The 22,771-nt window shown below is 34.4% G+C and overlaps 1 protein-coding gene across 5 annotated transcripts in view; it reads left to right on the top strand.

The window, feature by feature from the left end:
* The window catches only part of STAG1 (STAG1 cohesin complex component), a 404,176-nt gene that overhangs the window by 290,721 nt on the left and 90,684 nt on the right, over nt 1–22,771 (top strand). For all 5 annotated transcript variants that reach the window (XM_025913742.2, XM_086674339.1, XM_086674341.1 and 2 more), the window contains 5 exons: nt 4,228–4,326; nt 5,086–5,165; nt 11,334–11,441; nt 14,432–14,546; nt 22,211–22,328. In XM_025913742.2, coding sequence (XP_025769527.1) covers nt 4,228–4,326; nt 5,086–5,165; nt 11,334–11,441; nt 14,432–14,546; nt 22,211–22,328 — 520 coding nt within the window. The remainder of the gene's footprint in view (nt 1–4,227; nt 4,327–5,085; nt 5,166–11,333; nt 11,442–14,431; nt 14,547–22,210; nt 22,329–22,771) is intronic.

Here is a 22,771-nt window from a genome sequence, read left to right as displayed (position 1 = left end):
GGCGAGAGTGGACATCCCTGTCTTATTCCTGATCTTAGCGGGGAAAGCTCTCAGTTTTTCCCCATTGAGGATGATATTAATGTTGGATCTTTCATATATGGCTTTATTATCTCAGGCTATGATCCTTCTATCCCTACTTTCTTGAGGGTTTTTATCAAGAAAGAATGCTGTATTTTGTCAAATGCTTTCTCTGCATCTTTTGAGAAGATCATGTGGCTCTTGTCCTTTCTTCTATTGATGTGATGAATCACATTTATTGTTTTGTGGATATTGAACCAGCCCTGCATCCCAGGTATAAATCCTACTTGGTGATGGTGAATAATTTTTTTAATGTATTGTTGGATCCAGTTGGCTAATATCTTGTTGAGGATTTTTGCATCCATGTTCATCAGGGAAATTGGTCTATAGTTCTCCTTTTTAGTGGGGTCTTTGTGTGGTTTTGGATCAAGGTAATGCTGGCTTCATAGAGTTTGGAAGTTTTCCTTTCATTTCTATTTTTTGGAACAGTTTCAAGACAACAGGTGTCAACTCCTCCTTATATGTTTGGTAGAATTCCCCTGGAAAGCCATCTGGCCCTGGACTCCTGTTTTTTGGAAGATTTTTTTATTACTTATTTGATTTTTTTACTGGTTATGGGTCTGTTCAAATTTTCTATTTTTTCCTGTTTCAGTTTTGGTAGTGTATATGTTTCTAGCAATTTACCCATTCCTTCCAGATTGCCCATTTTATTGGCATATAATTGCTCATAATAATGTCTTATTATTGTTTGTATTTCTGCTGCAAACACATCCTCTTCTTGACAGGCCACCTGCATTTGGTTCATTTTAACTCTTTCACTGTATTCCTATTGGGAGTATTCATATAACACAAATGCATTTTAGTAAAAATTAGCATTTCTTCTAGAAGCATGAATTATTGTCCCTTAAAAACACAACTCATGGGGCGCCTGGGTGGCGCAGTCGGTTAAGCGTCCGACTTCAGCCAGGTCACGATCTCGCGGTCCGGGAGTTCGAGCCCCGCGTCAGGCTCTGGGCTGATGGCTCAGAGCCTGGAGCCTGTTTCCGATTCTGTGTCTCCCTCTCTCTCTGCCCCTCCCCCGTTCATGCTCTGTCTCTCTCTGTCCCAAAAATAAATAAACGTTGAAAAAAAAAAAATTAAAAAAAAAAAAACACAACTCATTATGATATCATGCTACACAATAATTTTTACAGCTCTTAACATTTTCTTTCAAAAGGAATTTTGCAAAAATGTTGATTAGTTAGAGCATCTGACAAATATGCCCAGCCTCTTCGTTCAGCAAATCATTTCATCTGTGTTTCTTTCCTGTTTTCATATAGTTGTATATTTATTCATTCAAAATTATTTATTGAGAAGCAACTATGTATTAGGCACTGTGTTAAACAGTATTCACATTTGAATAGAATTTTGTGTAATGGAAGACAACAATGCTTTTAGATAGTATAATAGAAATAAGCTTCAGAGTATAGTAGAAACCCAAAATAGATCCATTACCAAAAAGGCAACTGGAGTTTTCATCTAAGTTATTTTATAGTTTCTAAAGTGCTGTCATGGGTACCATCTTATTTAATTAAGTTCCTGCATTGTGGGCAGGGCATGTTATAGGTAAAGAACCAAGACTTAGGAAGAGAGGCAGTCAGTTGAGAGGCATGACTGGATAAAGTGAAGTATGATTCAGTTAGTGTCTTTGCTCTACCTATATTTGGCTGTGGAACTTGGATAGTCATTTCATCTTTGATGGCTTTCTTCTCTTTTTTTTTTCTTTTATTTTTTTAATGTTTATTTTTGAGAGAGACAGAGCGTGAGCTGGGATGGGGCAGAGAGGGAGACATAGAATCTGAAGCAGGTTCCAGGCTCCAAGCTGACAGCACAGAACCTGATGCAAGGCTTGAATCCATGAGCCACAAGATCATGACCTCAGCCTAAGTCAAATGCTTAACCTGCTGAGCCACGCAGACGCCCTGATGGCCTATTTTCAAATCTATAATTGGAAAGAAGTGAGGAAACTACCTATATGCTATCTTAGATCTGGGGTTGTGATTTTATGCTGGGACAGCTCTCCTTAGTCTTTGGCTCATCCATTGTTGATTTCTTGGGAGTAAATATATCACATAATACTTTTTTTGGGTTTCTCCCTATCTTGCCTCCAGGAAGACCATCTTCTTTGAGCCATCTCCATGAATCTCTGGACTGCCCTTTGACTTTGCTGCTCATTAACATATTTATGCCTCCCTTGCGTCTAATGGTTACGTAATTCTACCTTGTCTCTGCTATTCTGTGCTCTTATCTCCATCGCTACCAGAAGCTAAATTTTGAGTGTCTCCTGTCAGCCCTAGTCTACAGAACACTATCACTCTGGATCTTCTCAGTAATGTCTGTGCACCCATCACCAGTATTTTCCTTATTACCTTGGTAAACAGAGTATTCTCTGGGCCCTTATGAGGAACATATTCAACTGGTAGGTCTTCTGAGCTTATATAATAGATCCTATCCGGCATGCTTTTCTTTGTCTTTAAATTTCTTCCTTTCTCATTGTGCCACAGTGATTCTGGCATCTCTGTTTCATTTAATATTCACCATTGCTTTTTCCTAGAGCTATCCAGCAATGTGTTAGGCCGTTTCCAAAGGCGCTTACAGGGCCTTACATCCTCTTTCAAAGGAGACTGCCCTTTATCCAAAAAGTCTCCCACATTCTGTTTTCTGTTCCCACACCCTCAGCAACCACCGACATATTCTCCTGGTTCTTGCTGGTTCAAGTTGCCCCCTTCCTATAGCACTCCGTAGCATATATTGAGTTACTAATTTCATATTAAGGGTCATCTTAGAGGTCGTCCTGCCCTGGAGCAAGGAGATTGGGCTGTTTTATCCTGTATCATTCCCCACTGGCTGTAGGCCTTATCATGGAGGAGGGAAAGGGTTTAGACAGGAGGACACTGTGGAGCATAACCTCCCAGGAATCTTTGTGCCAGGTGATTCCTTTCAAGCATGGTCATTTCTCTAGAGAGAGGTGCAGCTATGAACCATTAGCAGTCAACACAGGAGCAAGTAGGAAGATTAGCCTTGTATATTAAGATATGGGGATCTGGGCGGGGCATCAACAGCATCTACTACAGGTGTCTCAAGTTCCTCCTATGTGGTCGAGACTTTACCAACAAACATCATCTCATTCAGTGATATGCTAGAGATAACTTGAATCAGGTTACAAGACATTGTGCACATCCCCTTGCAAATACGAGTTCCATAACATCTGTTGTTGGTAGCTTGAAACTGACTGTAGATGGAGTATTTACATCACAGAAATCTGCAAATGCAACAGTTCAGGGCCCCATCCCCCAGAACTGGTTGTTCAAATTTTGACCAGCATACACCTGTATTTAATCCTTGCTACAACCTTATGAAGTTGGTTTCACCATTTAATAAATGAGAAAACTGAGGATCAGAGTGATTAATATACTTGCCATCTCTCATGTTGCTAATAAGCTATAGAATTCGAAATTAAATCTAGTTTTGTTTGATTCTAGAATGTGGATTTCTGTTATAGCACATTGCTTTCTTTTTTGAATCCTTTGAGAGAGTTGGCTAAATTTCTAGGTGATCGTCAATATACTTTGATCACAAACATTTTCTATTCCAAGTTAATGGCTTTATTGAAGATACTCCTCTAGTAAATAGCAGCCTCAGGACATTTCACTTTATCAGTTTGTTTCTGTTTTAAGCATTCTTCTCTTTACCTGTTTTCTTTCCTAACTCCTCTTTGTGGAATGTAAAATGCACCCAGAAAATATTTGTTAAATGAAAAAATGATGACCCTATAATATGAAATTAGTTTTTTCTATGGGATTATTTAATAGTTACATAAAGGGCAAGTTAGCATACCCTGCTCTAATTAAAATCATAGGTTAAACATTTTCCCAAAATGCCACAGTACTGTGGGAGAAATACTCTATGTTGAATCAGAGTTGATAAATGTTTGAAAAAGGTGTAGCTTACTCTCAAGCAACTAAGGGATTTTCAGTGCATTTTTAATTAAATAGAAGTGCAACACAGACTATACAATTGTTCAGTTCTACCCTATGTTGAGTTACATTATTATGTAAATTGAATAGTTAAGCTGAAAATTACTTTAGTCTTCACATAGACTTAAATCTTTTCAACTTTTGTGGTGTGGAATTGACTTCTTCTGTTGTGTTTTTATTTGTATTTCTGAAGCAAGGAGAAGTCAGACTGAAATGTTTGAAAGCTCTACAAAGTCTATATACCAATAGAGAATTATTCCCCAAGTTGGAGTTATTCACTAACCGATTCAAGGTAAGCATCAAAAATGCTTAGCTTATTTTGTTTTTTACTTTTTTTTTTTTTTTTTAAATTTTTTTTCAACGTTTTTATTTATTTTTGGGACAGAGAGAGACAGAGCATGAACGGGGGAGGGGCAGAGAGAGAGGGAGACACAGAATCGGAAACAGGCTCCAGGCTCCGAGCTATCAGCCCAGAGCCTGACGCGGGGTTCAAACTCACGGACCGCGAGATCGTGACCTGGCTGAAGTCGGACGCTTAACCGACTGCGCCACCCAGGCGCCCCTGTTTTTTACTTTTAACATGCTAGTTCTAGCTAGTTTAGCAAATAACCTTACCATAACAAGTGTTTAGCTCATATTCTTTTCTACATATTTTTTAAATAAGCCTGTATTAAATAGATTAATGAATCTCTGCTTTACAAAAGATATTACCAACATGAGTTCTTATGTATTGCCTTCAGCAGAAGGCTCTCCTGCTTTAAAATAATATTTTCTTTATATACAACTTTTTATAATTATATTAATTTTGTACATGAAGTGTTACTAGTCTCGGTGTTAGGGAATGCCAGTTGATGAGAAAGATTTTAGATTATGAACATTTATACTAACCACCTCCTTTATATGTGTAAGACTATGATAATATGGTTTTAAGAGTAAAGCTTTCTATTTAATCTACCATTAATCTTGCATATACTTCCCAAAGATATTCTCTTGGGTCAGTCCCAATTTATTTTCTGCTCATGTTTCATTTGATTTTTAACTTTTTTTTCAGGATCGCATTGTATCAATGACACTTGATAAGGAATATGATGTTGCTGTGGAAGCTATTCGATTGGTTACTCTGATACTTCAGTAAGTATATTTGTTAATAATTTAATCTTGATATTTTAATGTCTTTTTCCCAGCTTTATTGATGTACTTCACATACGTAACCCTAATATATATTGTTATCACATTAGATTCTACTTTTACATTTTAAGGAAATGTTTTCTGTTTTTCTCTCTTTTTGTTTTTTATTTTGACTTTGTTTGTTTCTTCAATGTAAAAGTTTTCTTTTGCAGTCCAGAGGAAATATCAGCAAAGTAAATACCTTTCTATTTTTAAAAAGAGAGCAAGAAAGAGAAGGTATCCAAAGGGATAGGTTTTTCAAATAGGCTTCTTTGGAATGGTATAGAAGTAGGGGAAGGGAAATAAGCCATTTAAATTGTGTCATTCGTATGATAGAGATTTTTTTAATAGCAGTAGTTTTTATCTATAGAGCTTTGACTAAAAACTGGGAAGAATGCATGTGAGAGAATGCATGTCTTAGCAAAATCATTACAAATCCTTCTCCCAGTTTGTTACATTGTTTCTATCATACACCATGTACCATCTGTACCATGTCTACTGTTTTGATCTTTTTTACCCCTTTATGCTCTAGTACCATATTCTTTATCATTGTAGCTTTATGATATATGTTATAAGCAAGACCTCCCCTTTTTGGTTGATTCCTTTTTCTTTGCCTTTCTTTTTAAAACCACTAGCTACCTGTGGATTATTTTTCTTCTGTATGATTTTTTTAAGTACATTTGTCTAATTCCTCAAAAACTTCGGCATTTTAAATATTAGAATTGCATTTGGGGTGCCTGGGTGGCTCGGTTGGTTAAGTATCTGACTTCGGCTCAGGTCATGACAATCTTGCGGTCCATGGATTCGAGCCCCACGTTAGGCTCTGTGCTGATAGCTCAGAGCCTGGAACCTGCTTCAGGTTTTGTGTCTCCCTCTCTGCCCCTGCCCCACTCACACTCTGTCTCAAAAATGAATAAATGTTAAAAAAAATTTTTTTTTAATATTAGAACTGCATTTGTTACCGAACAATCTTTCATTCCTAACTGCTAACTCAGGAAGCCAAATGAGTAAACCTTAGTGTTCTGCTGCAGCCATACTTCTTCCCGAGGAATAATGAAGCAACTGGACAAATCGAAAGCATAGCTCCTGTCTAGATTTGCCAACACTGTTGCCAAACGAACTCAGAGAAACTCATTGTAAGAGAAGCCAGTACTCAAAGAGATGAGGGCTTGGAAAAGAGAAAGGGAGAAGTTTATTCGGGGTGCTGGCAGCCGAGGGACATGGCAAGCTCAGGTCTTACCAACTGACTTCTCCATCAGCAAGATGGACACCTAGAGTTTTATAGGGAGAGGCTCTGGGGGGGTACGTACAAGAGAGCAGGCAAATAGCGCATCATCGTGGACAAGGATCAGTATGTGTTCAGCCCACCATCATGGACAGGGAAGGGATGTGTGGGGTGTGGTCTTCCCAGGCATTCTGTTACTATCAGGGCTTTTCTGGTCTGGCAGTAAGGATGTTCCAGTCATTGCAAAACACCTTTAGCAGTGGTGCCTCAAGAAGCTGTGATAGGAAATCATCACAATGGGTTTGGTTAGAACATGTTTGGTGAGAGTTAAGCTGTCTTGTCTGTTTTTGGTTTTAACTATTGAGGTCTGTGGTTGAGGAAAAGGGCTGGCTAACACATTGAATTTTATGATAGATTTAGGAGAAAATTCAGTTTTTTACAATTTTGTGTCATTTATGCATTAAAATGATGCATTTCTCTATTCAAATCTCATTAGATATTCTACATACGGTTTAATTTTTTCATAAAAGTATTTCTTAGGTCAATTCTGAAATATTTTATGGTTTTGTTGTTATATGATTAGTATTTAGTGTTAATGATATTTTCTACCTGATTATTGCTGAGACACAGAAATGTTTAATTTTTATGTTAGTCTTTTACGTGCAACCTGTTAGAACTCTCATGTATTCTGATGAATTGTCGATTCTTTAGAGTTACTATGTAGATGATTATATATCACCTGCAAACAATTTCAGTTTTGTCTCATTTCCTCCCCTTAAAACTTTGGCTTCATTCTCGTGCTAATTGCATTAGGCAGGACTTTGAGCACTGTAATGTACCACTGAGAGTGAATCTTTTTGTTCTTGTTCTAGGATGGCATCTAAAGTTCTTGTTGCTGTGATTTCTAAGATAGGTTTTTGATATATGATAGAAATCCCTTTGTATTATAAGTTTTCTGGGAGGTTCCTTTCATGTATTGATGAGACTGAATGAAATTAATAATTTGGTGGTAAATCACCCTGGCATTTCTAGAATAAATCATATTTGAACAGAATATATTTGGTTTTATTGTGCTTTGCTTGAATACAGTGTCATATTTAATATCTTGGGATTTTCACATCTGTGTTTATGTCTAAATTTGACAGAATTTTTTTGTCCTTTATCCAATTTTGAAATCTAGGTTTTATCCTCTTTGTAAAATTATCTTCAGTAATTTCTTGCCTTCCCTTTCTGAAACAAATGTTCTGTGACAGATTAATACTTCCTTGCAATTTTGAGAGTATACTCTTATCAAAGCCATGTTACTTTTGAATTTGAGGAAAAAAAGTCTTTGATTCCCATTTTTACTTCTTCATTGGTTATCTGTCTAAATTAACTTTTATTTCTTATTGTACTAATTTTGGCTTTTAGAAACATTTTTTATATATCAGTTTCATCACAGTTTTTAAATTTTACAATTGATATTTTTATTACTCTATAAAACTGTGCTATTTCTCTTTTTCATCTATTTTATTTGTATCCTCTTTTTGTTGATCAGTCATGTCTGTCTTACTATTTTTGTTTTTGAGAGACAGAGAACTTGAGCAGGGGAGGGGCAGAAGGAGAGAGAATCTTAAGCAGGTTCCATGCTCAGTACAGAGCCTAACGCAGAGCTCAATATCATGACCATTGGATCATGACCTTAGCCAAAATCAAGAGTCAGATGCTTAACTGCCTGAGTTCCCAGGCACCCCTATCTTACCTTCTTTTTAATGAACTAGCTTCTTTAAGTCATTTGTTTCATGTTTTCTAATAATTATACTTAAAGTAATAAATACGCTTTTAAGTACTCTTTTACTACTTTTCAAAAAATTTGGACCTAAAGTGTTTGTATATACATTTAGTGAAAAATATTTTGATTATTTTTATGATTACTGATTTAATTATGGATTATTCAGTGGTAGGTTTCTGTTCCTTCCAAATCAGATTGTCTTAAGTTGTCCTTTTTTATTTTATTGTATTATCTGAGAATGTGTTCTGAGTGGTTTGGTCATTTTTCTGTATTTTCTAAATATGTTTTAAAAACAACTAACTGCGTGTACAGTTATGTATTTATATTCATTACTTTGAATTTATTTAAATTACCTATATCTTTGAACTTTTTTCCTTTTCAAGTCTATTTTAAAATATTTGACACCCTAGTTATTGTTTCCTTGTAAATTTCACAAACTTACCAGTATCTTTCCCTCAAATAAAAAAATACTTGACATTCACCTGTCTGTTTTGTTGGAATTATCTGGAGTTTAAGATATGTATTGTTAAGGGTGTGTGTGTGTGTCCATCCATCTAATTTCAATACTTGCTCATTTAGACAAGAGTAAACTTCTCTTTGATATTTCTTCATCCTTTGTTTCTGTGGAAGAGTAATTATTTCGTAGACTTCTCCAAGATTATTTCTCCTGCTGGTTTATTTCTTGAAGAATGTTTCAAATCATCTGAGACCTTGTTGGCTAAAAAATCCTACTTTCTTCACACTTCAGAAAATGGTTTGGCTGGTTTCAAAAGTCTAGTTTTAAGGTTCTTTTCTCCATTTTCATTGGAGGAGATTTGGGTACAACCTTCTTTAAAAGGTACAGTTATGGCCCTCCAGCTCTATCAGATATCCTGATTCATTAGGTACATTGGTCCTTTTAGGGAGATTCCTCAGAGATATCTCCCCACTCTAGGTATTTGTGACTTCAATTTCCCGAGTAGATGGTACCTCCTCTGGCTATTTACTTTTGAGTCTCAGCCCCTGACTTTCATATTTCCTCTGTTGGAGTTGCTTGCCCTATAGGTAGTCTTGTTGGGCAAAGTCTTTTAAAACTATTCAGACTGGCTCCCTTTAAGTATTCCGTATCCAGCCTACAGGTAACACAGCCATTTATGAATGGTCCCCTTGTACCCCTTCTCATCTTAATTTACTTCCATGTGTTGCTCCAGTCAGCTTTTCACATTTACACTTTTTTAAGTTCTACACCTGGTACCATTTCCTTAAACCTCCTCACAATTGTAAGGGATGTTTATAAAATTTTTATAGTGGTTCTCTGAAACTTTGGCTCTAATTTCTCTGGGGGAGGTTTCGGAGTTACACAATACTCTGACATTTTCTCTTGAAAGAAATACTCTCTATCCATTGTATTGCTCAATCCCCTGATTTCTATTTGTATATTATTTTTGTGAGTAATGAGCTGAGGATCACAAAACCAGCTTTCTAGTCTTTGACAGCGTTTGTATGAAATGATCTGGCCTTATTTCTCTTGGCTTATGGGATCTCTATCAAAATAACATGTAAAGTCACATGTAATCCTGTTATATCTCCATTAAATTCTTTTTCTATCTGTTAATTTTCCTTCTTTGGGTATAGATTATTTTCTTTTCACTTATAATTTGGGTTCCTGAGTTATCTCATTAAATTTTGTTTCCTGTGAGTTTAACTTTCTCGTAAAGGTATTAGCTAATTTAGCTGATGTCATCATATAATTGGGGGAAGGAATAAAACTTAGGCCTTAGCCTTGTACCTCTCCTCATAATTTAAGGGTATGAGTTGGACATGGGCAAAACATTTCTGCTTCAAGACAGAAAACCTCTGGTTATAATTTGTAACTTCTCCTTGACAGTGTTAAAACTGTCTCCTTCAGTGGTAATCTCATGCCTCTCAGAGTATGGAAGGGAAATACAGGGACGTTTAGGTCATGGGCTAGCCAGTCTGCCTAAACATACTGTTAATTTTTCAGTGCCTCTTGGTTCCAACACAACCCTATTGTAACCCTCTCATGCTATATTTGGCTACTGTTTTTGCTTCACAGTGGAATTAGAACAGGCATTGATGAGAGGGGGAAAAATATACTTTAAAAAAAAAAATGCTCTAACCTGTTTGCCATCCTTGATACGCAGCCCTTTTTCATTCAGAACTACAGCCTCTTATACTGTGATGCAACTACCTTCTTTTGCTGCAAAGGTTACTCTGATTTTCTGGTTATTTGACAGTTCCTTCAACTTCCTCTTCTGAGGCATATCTAGGATTGAATTCTGAGGAATGAACTTATACCCCTACATCTTGTCAAGTACCTGTACAGCCTGAGAATTCTGTACTTTATTCGTTGTTCATCTTTAATTGTATCAGACCTTTTTAAACATGTTAATAGTCAGGAAATGGATGTTCCTTTTTTGGAAAAAAAATTAAAAACACATTGCTGAAATGGCTCCTACTTTAAGAATACATGAATAGAAAGATGAGGAATTTGTGTAAGTGAAGGAATGGTTTTGACTACTGAATCCACTTTATATAGAAAGAAGACAAAGTGGTATTGTAAATATAGTGATAAAATATAATTTAAAATGGACATTTTTCTGGGACACCTGGCTGGTTCAGTCAGTGGATCATGTAACTCTTGATCTCGAGTTCGTTAGTTCAGGCCCCATATTGAACGTAGAGCTTATTACTTAAAAAGAAAGAGAGAGGGAGCAAGGAAGTAAGGAAAGAAAGACAATTCTGGAAAGAAGAGTTACCTACTATAATAATAATTTAACTGTGAAATGGACAGATATATTCCTAGTGCCTGTCAACAAAAATGTTAGGCACATTTAAAGAAATTTAGCTAATTTGGGCTGCTGTATCCCAAGGTGTACATACCATGGGTGTCTATGTGTGGAAAGAAACGTGGACATTTTATTTTCTTATTTTATCTGTATTTTCTGAATTTTACATAATGATGATTAGGTATATTTTATAATGAAAGAGAAATATACTTTCAAAGTAAGATTAAAAGAGACCAAAATAAAGTCAGTATGCCTTGAGCTTTTATGAACTTTACAAAATTTAAATAGAGATAGAACTGAAAGTAAACATTTATTTTGGCTCAGATGTTGCTTTCTGAATTTTTCAGTGGAAGTGAAGAAGCTCTTTCCAATGAAGACTGTGAAAATGTTTACCACTTGGTGTACTCAGCACATCGCCCTGTTGCTGTGGCAGCTGGAGAATTCCTTCACAAAAAGTGAGTTAATGATCTTTGAAAACAGTTTCTAATTTTGCATTTTGTTTTGTTGTTGTTTTAGAGTTAGTGGAAGAAAGTAATAGTGACTAAAAACAGTGCTACAAGTGGCCACTTCAAATTCTGGGGACTATAATTTTCTTACAACCTTATGTGCATATCACGAATCAGATCCGCATAAGACTGATGTCCCTTGTGACATACTCCTTTTCCCTGAAATCTAAAAGGATGGTTCTCAGCTAGAGGTGTGAGTGGAGATTGGGGAAGTGCATGAAGTTTATAAAAGCTCCACATGAAGTTTATAATTTATATTTCATTTCACCAGGGTTTTTTTTCCCCTCTCTTAAAATTCTTAGTTCTCATCACCTTCTCAACATTTGTAATCTAAAATCACCTTCAAAATGCCTTCCAACTTTTCATGTTTTGTTTTCACTCTTTCTATGGGGGTGAAGATTATTTTGACCAGTAATTTATAGTGATTCTGAAAGCTATACAGTTGCGGTTTAATTAAAAAGCAAAACTTTTATCTTATTACTGAAAAGGCTTGAGCTAATGAGATTTTATGAGTATAATTGTTCTTATGCAGTACATTTTGATGGTGGCTTACTGTATGTTCTATAATTTATTAGTAAATCATTCTTAAAGTATAAACATATTTGGGAGGGGGCTGTGTTTTACTTTGTTTTTGTTTTTTCGTTTGTAGATTTAACTTAGTGACTTTGATCATTGGCAGGTGAACCCCAAAAGTCTACTACATGTAGTAATTTGTGACTATGCTAAGCACAGATATAAATCATGCACCAGGCATCTGTTGTGCATGGGTGATTAACTTTCATAATGAGCAGGCCTAGCCCCCCATTCAGCATCTGCATCTCAGTGCTGCAGCAACAAACTGTTGTGTACTCACTGGTACCTCTCAAAGTGGGAAAAGTTATTTCTATGTGAAAAATCTTTCTTTAAGACAGAAGTTGGCTACTAGTACATGCTGGTAATGAAAGTAAGGAAGAATGTCCAGATTTTTCAAGCATGACTTTTTTTAAAGTAATATATTGAATTTGCCACTGACTGTGACATCTATGGCTAATAGAACCATTCTCTTTCCATATTTATCTTGAGGTGTTGTCTGTCACAAATATCAAGGGTGTACTATAGTCTTAACTTTTCTTCCTTTTCCAGGACTGTTATATTCTCATTAGCGTCTGTTCTCTACTTTACTTTTCAAAAAGCTTTGTGTTTTTAGAATTTATTGCTATTATAGTTTCTGTGAAAAAAATAGATTATAGAGGTTGGTTGGTTCTCTACAGAATAGAGGCCATAAACTGGCAGCACTTGTGTCAGAAAGACCCTTTGATATATCTTATTTTATCTACATTGTATTTTGCTAAGTTTGAAATACTTGCTAAAAAGTTTAAAATTGGAATGTTCTACATTAAAAGCCACAAGTGTAATAAGCCTTTGTTATTTCTTATTTCTTTGTGAAAATGAAGCCAATTCCTATTCAAATGGAAGGTTCACTCAATAAGCTTGTTCTATGCCCTTGCCCTTGAGATACAGTTTGAGAACTTTTGATTCTTAATGATGTCTTTGAGCATTCTCCCATCATTTAATATTGTGATCTTTAAAATCTTAACAAGTAAGCTGTAGAATAGCCCCAGGAGTTCTATGATTAAGTTTAGAAGAAAATATGCATGCATGCACATACACATTTAGTCTGTTTAGCAGCTTAGTTTATAAGCTTATACACAAGGTTAACCATACATCCATAAATTAGTAAAACATATCTGAAATGAGTACTTTAATGTCATCAAAAGACTATAATTTAGTTTTAGAAAAATTAGGTTAATTCCTCAGTACCTGATATAATTATCTAATTTTGTACATTTTAGTTATAAAGGACCCTCATTTTTTTCCCATTTATTCTTTCCTCTGAAAGCCACCCAAGCAAACAGAACTTTCTCTTAAACCAGTCTGATAGCTATGCTGATGTAGCTTCAAAGTAATGCTCTAATCTTTTCCCCCTGCCATATAGCTTCCCCTTCCCTTCTCCCCCAAAACTCAATTTCTCTGTACTCATTTTCTGCTTGAGATTGGTTTATTTTTATGTTATTCTGTACTCATTTTCTGCTTGAGATTGGTTTATTTTTATGTTATATGAAATTATTCTCTTTATTCAGTTATTTAGCCTCTCATCTGAAAGGCCCACTGTAATTTCCATAATTAAACCATCATATACTATATCACTATTTCTACTGTTTTGTTTTTCCTTATAACACCTGAGATAGCATATATTTACCTACTATTTATTTCTATCCATTAGAGTGAGAGCTCAGTGAGAATAGGAAGTTTGTCTTTGTTCACTGTTATATCCCATTTAGCTAGAGCAATGCCTGGGAATAAGGCACCTATAGCAGTCCTTAAGGTTTTTTTTAGAATAAATCTTATTAGCCAATGAAAAATTTCAAGTCATATCTTCATCATATTTTAGAAGTTTTGTCACTAAGTGATATTTTTTAAAATTTCCAGTTTATGTCATTTTATTTTGTAGTTAGTACTGTTTTTAGGTAATGAGCTGAAAAGAATGCTAGAAACAATTGTTACAAGTGTGAATTTTTATAATTGTTGATAGAACATTTGGTTAAATTCTTTAATAACTTGACTCTGAAATTAATATTTAAGAAAATAGGACTATTTAAAATTATATATTCTAGTATCATATAGGATAAAACAGTTTATATTTTTCATAAATACTTGAATACTGGTAAGTTAAAAAGCTTCCTTTTACAGTGTATATATGATTGAATTGTACAAAATTCTTTAGATCTAACCATTTTTTAGCCTATAAAAATATCAGTTACATGGTTTGAAATAAATCAGTAACCTGATCTCTGATAGTTTGTTTTTTTAACACTGAAATAATTTGCACAGTGAAGGAAAAGACTAAAATGCATATCTATGCAGGTTTGTAACACTCTTGTTTTGTTACTTATTTCTAGGCTGTTTAGCAGACATGATCCACAAGCAGAAGAAGCATTAGCAAAGAGGAGGGGAAGGAATAGTCCAAATGGGAACCTCATTAGAATGCTGGTTCTTTTCTTTCTTGAAAGTGAGGTAAATTTTAACATAGCTCTTTGTTTTATTTTTGTATTAGATTAAATTTTAAATAAAATTGTCATTTAATTCATTGCAATTAATTGCTATTTTTCAATCCTATGAAAATAAGCCTGTTTCTTACAGAATTGCCTGCATGGATTTCCTGATTATAGAATCTCTATTCTGCCTTTTGTAGGAGTACATATGTAGGTGTGGGTCAACACTGAATAGAGGCTAACAGTTTTTAAACTTTTATAATATAGTACTGCATACCTGTTTGTTGTTCCTCTTTGTTTTTCTTGAATTTCTGCCTGTAGCTTTTAAATTATATAAAGAGCCTGTGAAAATTGTCAGGTTGTAAATTAGTTCTAACTTGTTTGAAAATTACATTTTTTAAAGACAAATAAAAATATGAATTTAAATGTTTTAATTGAAAGATTATAATCTCCATTAGCAGTATTTCCATGTGACATTTTGATGTCAGTTATCCTTAAATAATTTTGTAATTAACATTCATAATGTAGTGTCAATCAGAATCTGCTTCCACAAGTGAACTTTGGTTTGCCCACTAAAATGCTCTTTGGTATTAGAACTATATTTCCTACTGCTAGTATGACACTGAGGGAATGGTAAACTAAACCTAAAGAGAGTCCCTGAATGAATAAACTACTTGTCTTAGAAATGAGTGGGAACAGAATTAAAATGGAGAAAATCTAGAAATCTTGGACCCTGAATTTTACTTGGAAAAATATTTTTGGTTTGTGTCGAATGTCCAGGAAGGTAAGATACTTCAAAGATTCTTATTCAAATTTGAAAGTACTGAAGAAACTGTAGGAATGAGAAATAGACAAACAGGCAGCTTATATGAAAATTGAGATCAGAGAGAATTAGGAACTGTGTCAATGGAATGAGTGGAGTTAGGGCAAAACAGGGCAGAAGAGTTACTGATATTTTTTAAGCAAATTGGAATGAACAGAAAATGAATAAAGAAACAAAACGTCTGGAGAGTTACATTCGAGTAAAGGATGTTTTTGGAACAGTGTTTTAAATACATATAGAAATTACATGGGGATCTTGTTAAATAGCATACCAGTTCTATTCAGTAGCTTTGGGATGTGGTGTAGCATATTCTAAATATTTTTAGATGCATATTTATGTTGTTTATGCCTCTGGTCCAGAGACTGACTACACTTTATGTTGTAAGGGTTTAAAACATTTTCTTAACAAAGCAAGTGTAGATATAGAATGGTGTAAAATACAAAATACTTGTAAGGTTTAAGATAAAACACTAAATATTCAGTAAATATCACCCTTGTGATAGGCCATTTCAAGTTATACCTTTAGCCATATAGGTTTTAAAGGAGCATGATTAAAAGTATTACAGAAAATCAGGTTCTGTATGAAAATTTGACTTTAGTAACAACAATAGTTTCAAAAATTGATAGGGATGAGATATGCAAATGATATTTTTTTAATGTTTATTTATTTATAGGTTGGGGAGAGAGAGAATCTCAAGCAGGCTCTGCATTGTCAATGCAGAGCCCGACTCAGGGCTCAGTCTTAGGAATCATGAGATCATGACCTGAGCCAAAATCAGGAGTTGAACGCTTAACCAACTGAGCCACACAGGCACCCCTATGCAAATACTATTTAAACTATTTGTTGAAAAGTTTAAGGAATATATGATAATTTGGACTAACTGATCTTGATTATTAATTGAAGGAAAAATTTTCAAATCTCTGAAAGCTCAAGGACTTTTTGATATTTTAAAAGGTATAAGTACTTAGTTTTATAGTTTCATTTTTTTAATTAAAGCAGTAATTTATAATGTATATTGCTGTTCTATTTTCAGGTGGCATTACTGTATTCCTATGTTTGCCGCTGTTTACTGAAATGTTATAAGAAGATTAAAATATATTTCCCACTCCTCTATGGCATTCTTTTCAGTTGCAGAATGACTGCAAATCATATTTATTTTTTAGCTGGTTCATAATCATAATATGCTCTTTATGCCCTCCTCTGTTTCATAAGAAACCTTGTTTGTTAAAATCTTCCTTCTTGCCCTATAAAACTAGTGTACACCTGGAGCCGGATGCTTGTTAAAGCCATACTCTTAGGGTGGGATTCTGATGGTGTCCTACTCTGAATTATTCTTTGTTTTACTACAACACATTAATTAGTAATATTTTAGTAATAGACTTATATAAAGTGGAGTTGCAAGAGACCCTAGAAGTCATAACATAGAATGAATCCAACTTAGGGGCACCTGGGTGGCTCAGTCAGTTAGCGTCCAACTTTGTTTCAGGTCATGATCTCACAGTTCAGTTCATGAGTTCAAGCCCCGCATTGGGCACTCTGCTGTCAGTGCAGAGCCTGCTTCAGATCCTTTGTCCCCCTCTCTCTCTGCCCTTCGACCCCCACTTAAAAATAAATAAACATTTAAAAAATTTTAAAAAAGAATGAGTCTAACTTATAGATGAGTTAACTAGTCAATTAACTAGGATTAACTGGAAGGATTATCCTATTGCTTTCCTTTTTTTTTTTACTGGATGACAAGAGTGACATTTTAGTAATAGAATTCTAAAATACTGAATTAAAAGAAGTTTATAGTCCATGGAGTAGCTTCCATGAATTACAGGTGAAATAATGGAGATTAAGAGATAGGTCTAAACTAGTTGTTAATTTTCTTTTCTTTTTGTATCAGAAAGTAACATTTTAAAGCCAATACAACCTTTATAGCATTCAGTGATTTCAATGATAAAATACCTTGTGTATTTTAGACGTATGACAATCAGTACTTGAATGTGGTAAGTCCAGGTTCCTAATGTGACCATAGAACTTACTATAGAAACTGAGGCTTTTCAGAGTGACAAAAATGTTATTAATAATTATTCCACAGCAACTAGCATAGCCTAAGACATTGCTAGATAATATACAGAAGTATGGTCACCCTCCTTCTAAGCATATGAAATGATGAAGTTAATTATATCATTCTGTCATTATATCATTCTGTAATTATATCATTCTGTCATTTAAGACAGAAAATTAACAGATTTATTGACATATCCAAGAAATCTCTACAGAGTGATCATGAATGATAGTATATGAATGATAACTTTTTTTTTATGTATTCAAGATACAACAATAACTGGCTCTATTTCAGCAGAGAATAAAACCCCATATAAGAGTATTTAGAATTTTAAGCTTAGTAACTTGTGATAATTATTTGCACTGTGAATGATTTTTCATAAAAAGAATCAAAATAAGGTTCCATTATACAGTGAACTCCTTATTGTATTTAACTACTTGGCAGAAAAGTCAGCAGGCAGAGAAAATTTCAGTTAAAATATTATGAGTAATTTTGAAGCCAATTAAAGATGAATCAGAATGTACCCAGAAAATTATAATTACTCACCAGGGAAATGAGATTAATTTGTCTTACATATAGGTTTAAAGGAGAACCTATGAAATAAATTACACTCAGATATAGAAGAGTAAAATCCACCTTGATATAGATATAATTTTATATATAATCTTAATTTATATGTTACATATAATTTATAAATAAATTTAAATGTAATTTTAATTATTTTGATACACAGTGACTCTTTATAGAGTTACTGTTTTTTAAATCTAATTCCTGAAGAATGCTTCCTGAAGTATGCTTCCAGATACTTGATTTTCATGCTGTTTTTATAAAATTATGATACCAGAAACTATTTTTAGAAAATTTATTTTTGTTTCATTGTTAGTGCTCCACATGCTTTTTATTCCCAGGATTTTTTATAGCCACTGAGAACGCTTCAAGGCCTTCCTTTCAATAGCTTTATCTTTCACTACCAATAGATCCTTGGTATAAAGTGTCTGAAAGATGATTACAAGCTTTTACTGGCCATGTTAGAATTTTTTTTTATCAGACATGGACTTACGTGGTATTCTTGAGGAGATTTGAAACTAGCAAGTTATGTGGTCTTCACAGATGCCCCAAGATAGACTGTATCATAAACATTATGTCAAACTAATTCCTGACTGATCATGTTATGCTAATTATTGTTGCTAATATTGGTGAATTTGAAACTCATAATCAGAAAATGGGCCAACACATTGTCATGTCCTTCTAGTATACACATTCAGTTTGCATGAAGTGGTTACTGGTGTTAACAGAAGGGTTCTACTAAGCCACCATCTTAACTAATCTAAAAGATAAGGAAGTTGTCAAAGAAGTTAGCAACTACATTGAGAGTATTGGCTATCACATACAAAAAAATTTCTGGAACAATGACAACATACATACCTGAGCTAAGTTTTAATATGCTGTGGTTCAAGGCATAGAGAAATCATTTTTTAAAATGCCAATGGTAATAGAATTATACTATTTAAAGCCTTGAATTGTGCCAACAACTCATTCACCTGAAAACTTCATGCTGAATATCTCAAGATGAAAGAACTGTGAGGAATTTGTGGAAGCTATAAAGTACGTTATTATGAATTCTATTAGAGTTAAATAACCCGGAGTCCCATACAAGGCACAAAAATTGAGGGAAATTTTTAGAGGTTTCCTGGTAGATATCTGAAATAAAGCAAAGAACAGAGCTAGTAAAAGGCTAGTAAAAGGATTAAGCTATAGGTAGTAATTAAGTGGCTGCCTTTAGTTGAGCTTATTCTTCACTATACAAGTATATTTGGGATGTGGACCTTGGTCTGAGAACAAAGGAGCTGATGTATGCCCCAGATAATTTATAGCCACCAGGAGGAACAGGGAACTTTGGCATTCAAAAGACATTGCATACCTACAGGTTAGAGGGAAAAGGCTGCCCGATTATAGATTCTAGATTCTCTCTTTTCACTTCCCCTGTACAACCAAGGAACCCAGGACCTTGCAATCAGACTTAAGAAAGGGATTCTAGCTACCAGTATTCTTGAATCTGGAGTATTAACATTACATGAACTAGCAACCAAGAATCACTGAAACTTGAGCAAGCATAAAACCCAACATACTGATGAAAATTTTTGATTAATTCCCCTGAATGTAAGAGGTTATTATGAAAGAGGAGGGGAGTTCATAGAACTTAAAAAACATGATTTCCAAAATTTAGAGGTGAAGCAGCTCATTAAATGGCCCACATGAACCTAGTCAAAGATTGACTATAGATTAAACCATGGGGTTTTTCCAGAAGATGGAACAAAAGAATTGTGAGAAGGAAATTAAAAGACAGGTAGTACAGATTAAGTTTTATCATCTAGTTAGGAGTTCTGTGGAGAGAATAGAAAAGAGGAACTAATCTAAGGACAGGCAGTTAAAATGTTTACTACCCATGTACCCTATATACAGATATTACTTGAGGATGTTTTCTAGAAAAATAAAAAACAAATACACTAAAAGGAAAATAAGAAATGTCAGTAACATTGGTGAGCAAATAAATCTGAAAAAAACTAAAACTAAACCTAAATATATGGTAGTGAAACTTAAGGCAAATACCTAAAATTATTCTTAAAATGTGGGAGTGTAATGTAAACTTAAATGAAGAGAAGTAAATAAATGTGTTAGCGACCTTAGTGATGGAAAATAGATGTTAGAAAATAAACTGAAAAAAGCACAGATAAGACAAGAAAATGTCATCAGTAGAGCACAGGGAATCAGTTGCCAGGAGAATTTCCAATATCAGTTATCTCAGTAAATGTATAATTGGATTAACATGCTTTATAAAAGGCAGATTGTCATTTAGGGTGAAATAAAATGAAAAGTATTGTTTTTAAAACATTAATCAACACAGGAAGTAAACAAGCTGAATAAAGGCTAGATATAATTAACAAATGCTTAAAGAAGGCTGGGGAGACAGTATCATATAAGATAAGCCAGAATTGAGAACCAAATATATTAAGAGAAAGGAGGTTTTATATGTATTGAAGGTCTAATCCACCAAAAATATAATTGTGAATCTTTTTTACACCTGTTTTACAGACATATGTAACGTGCACATAGGCGTAAAAGCAAGTTTATTGAACATGGGGGAGGAGTTAATTGTGATGAAGTAGACAATAAAATCTATTATTTTAACTATTTTGAAGTGTATAGTTCATTGGCATTAAGTACAGTTACATGACTGTGCAACTATCAATGCCATCCATCTCTAGAACTTTTTAAAAATCTTCCTGAACTGAAACTCTGTACCCTTAAATAATAACTCCATTCCAGCATAGGTTTTAATAGCTACAACTTGAAAATGATTGATTTTTCTGTTTTCTGCTGCTAATTTTCATTTTTGAAACCAGGTTGTACACCACTTGTACCTGTCATTGTTGGAATGATGTTACTGATGGCCTAGGAATAGTTTTCTAAGATATGTAAATTTGGAAAGTTTGAATGTATCTTGCTGTAAACTTTTGCCTGTGTTCTTTCTAAGCAGAGATAGTAATAAGTATTATCTACTCTGGAGAAAATCATTGGAAAACTGTGTGTGCATATGCATGTGCATATGTATGTGTGGCTTTCCTGAGGCATTTGAGGAATGGAAGATTTGAAATACGATGGAAATGAAGTATAGAATTAAGGAGTGCAAATGAAGCAGAACTTTAAATATATCATCAAAATGCACATAGAAGAATTAATGATAGAATTAGGAGTGAGGATGAAAACCAGCTCACTTCTCAGTTATGCCAGTATATCAGCAAACAACCAGTACATCTAGAAAGGACACTTTTATACATTTTGGGACCAGTATTCGTGATGTGAAAACTATTGTCTCTCACTAGTACAAGCACATAAAACTGAAGTAAGAATTGTATGAAATAGTACTTAAACTTTATATGTGCTATATAAAAAATATTGGTCTCAATGTATTAAATTAGTTTTAACAAGAAACTAGTTTGGTCTTCGCTGGATGTCATGAGCCTCAAGGGTGGAAGAACTTTTTTACAATAAGGGTGGAGAAGTTAGTTGTAGTAGCAGAAATCAGAACAACACCAACATCTCTGCTTACCTTCTCCGAGGAGCTTTTTGAGTAATATTCTTCATGGTGTAATAACTAACAAGTGGTAGAGAGTATACTGTGAAGTGTTTGATGAGGAACATGAGAGTGTTTGTTACTGTGGAAACATAGATTCCAAAGAAGATTGTCAAGAGTAACGAGCAGCAAAAAATTGGTTTGGGGTGAGATGGGAATGCATTGAGTTAAATGGAAATTACAATACGAAAGAAAAGAAATACAGTAGCTTAACATAACATTTTGACCCTTGACCAAGATGAGAGATGTAAAGTAAATAATTCTGACACCAAATTTTCAAATGGAATTCTGGGAGAAAGGAATATATGTCCCTTTTTAAAAAAAGCTAGTTCTAGAAACAAATCAAGAATAATGAAAAGTGACCTTGATCTAATTTATAATTTCAGGAATTCTGTTAACTAGTTATACTTTCAGTTTCCTCATCTATAAATGATGCCGTTGGACTAGGAGATAGATCCTTAACCTTACACTGGAAAAAACAAAAAATTATCAAGTCTTCATACTGCATCCCCATTATTTACAATGACATACAAATATGTTTATTGTTTTCTAAGTGGCTCTTGGAAATATTGTGACCAAGCCGTTTCAATTATGAAGAAAATGGTTTATCAAATTGAAATATTATTAGTAGTTTCTTCATTAAATGTTCTTCAGTCACAGTTGATTTGTTATTTTTAGTTACATGAACATGCAGCCTACTTGGTGGACAGTTTGTGGGAGAGCTCTCAAGAACTATTGAAAGACTGGGAATGTATGACAGAGTTGCTATTAGAAGAACCTGTTCAAGGAGAGGAAGGTATAGTATTTTGACAAGTTGATTTACATGGTGTTTGGGTTTTCATGAATAATCATACCATCCTATATAGGTCACTTCTTAAAATTAAATATATGTAAGCACACTGTGTGTCTTTTTGCAAAGAGAACAATTTGTTTCCTGTAACAAGTAAGAATGTCTCTATAGTTTATAAAGTTTATAACATCTATAGTTTTGTTTTTTTTTTTTAATTTTTTTTTTCAACATTTATTTATTTTTGGGACAGAGAGAGACAGAGCATGAATGGGGGAGGGGCAGAGAGAGAGGGAGACACAGAATCGGAAACAGGCTCCAGGCTCTGAGCCATCAGCCCAGAGCCCGACGCGGGGCTCGAACTCACAGACCGCGAGATCGTGACCTGGCTGAAGTCGGACGCCTAACCAACTGCGCCACCCAGGCGCCCCAACATCTATAGTTTTTAGAGT

The sequence above is a fragment of the Puma concolor genome, chromosome C2 (genome assembly GCF_028749965.1).
Source record: "Puma concolor isolate L17-30 chromosome C2, mPumCon1.1.hap2, whole genome shotgun sequence".
Taxonomy (NCBI): domain Eukaryota; kingdom Metazoa; phylum Chordata; class Mammalia; order Carnivora; family Felidae; genus Puma; species Puma concolor.
This window is presented reverse-complemented; position numbering and strand designations above follow the sequence as displayed.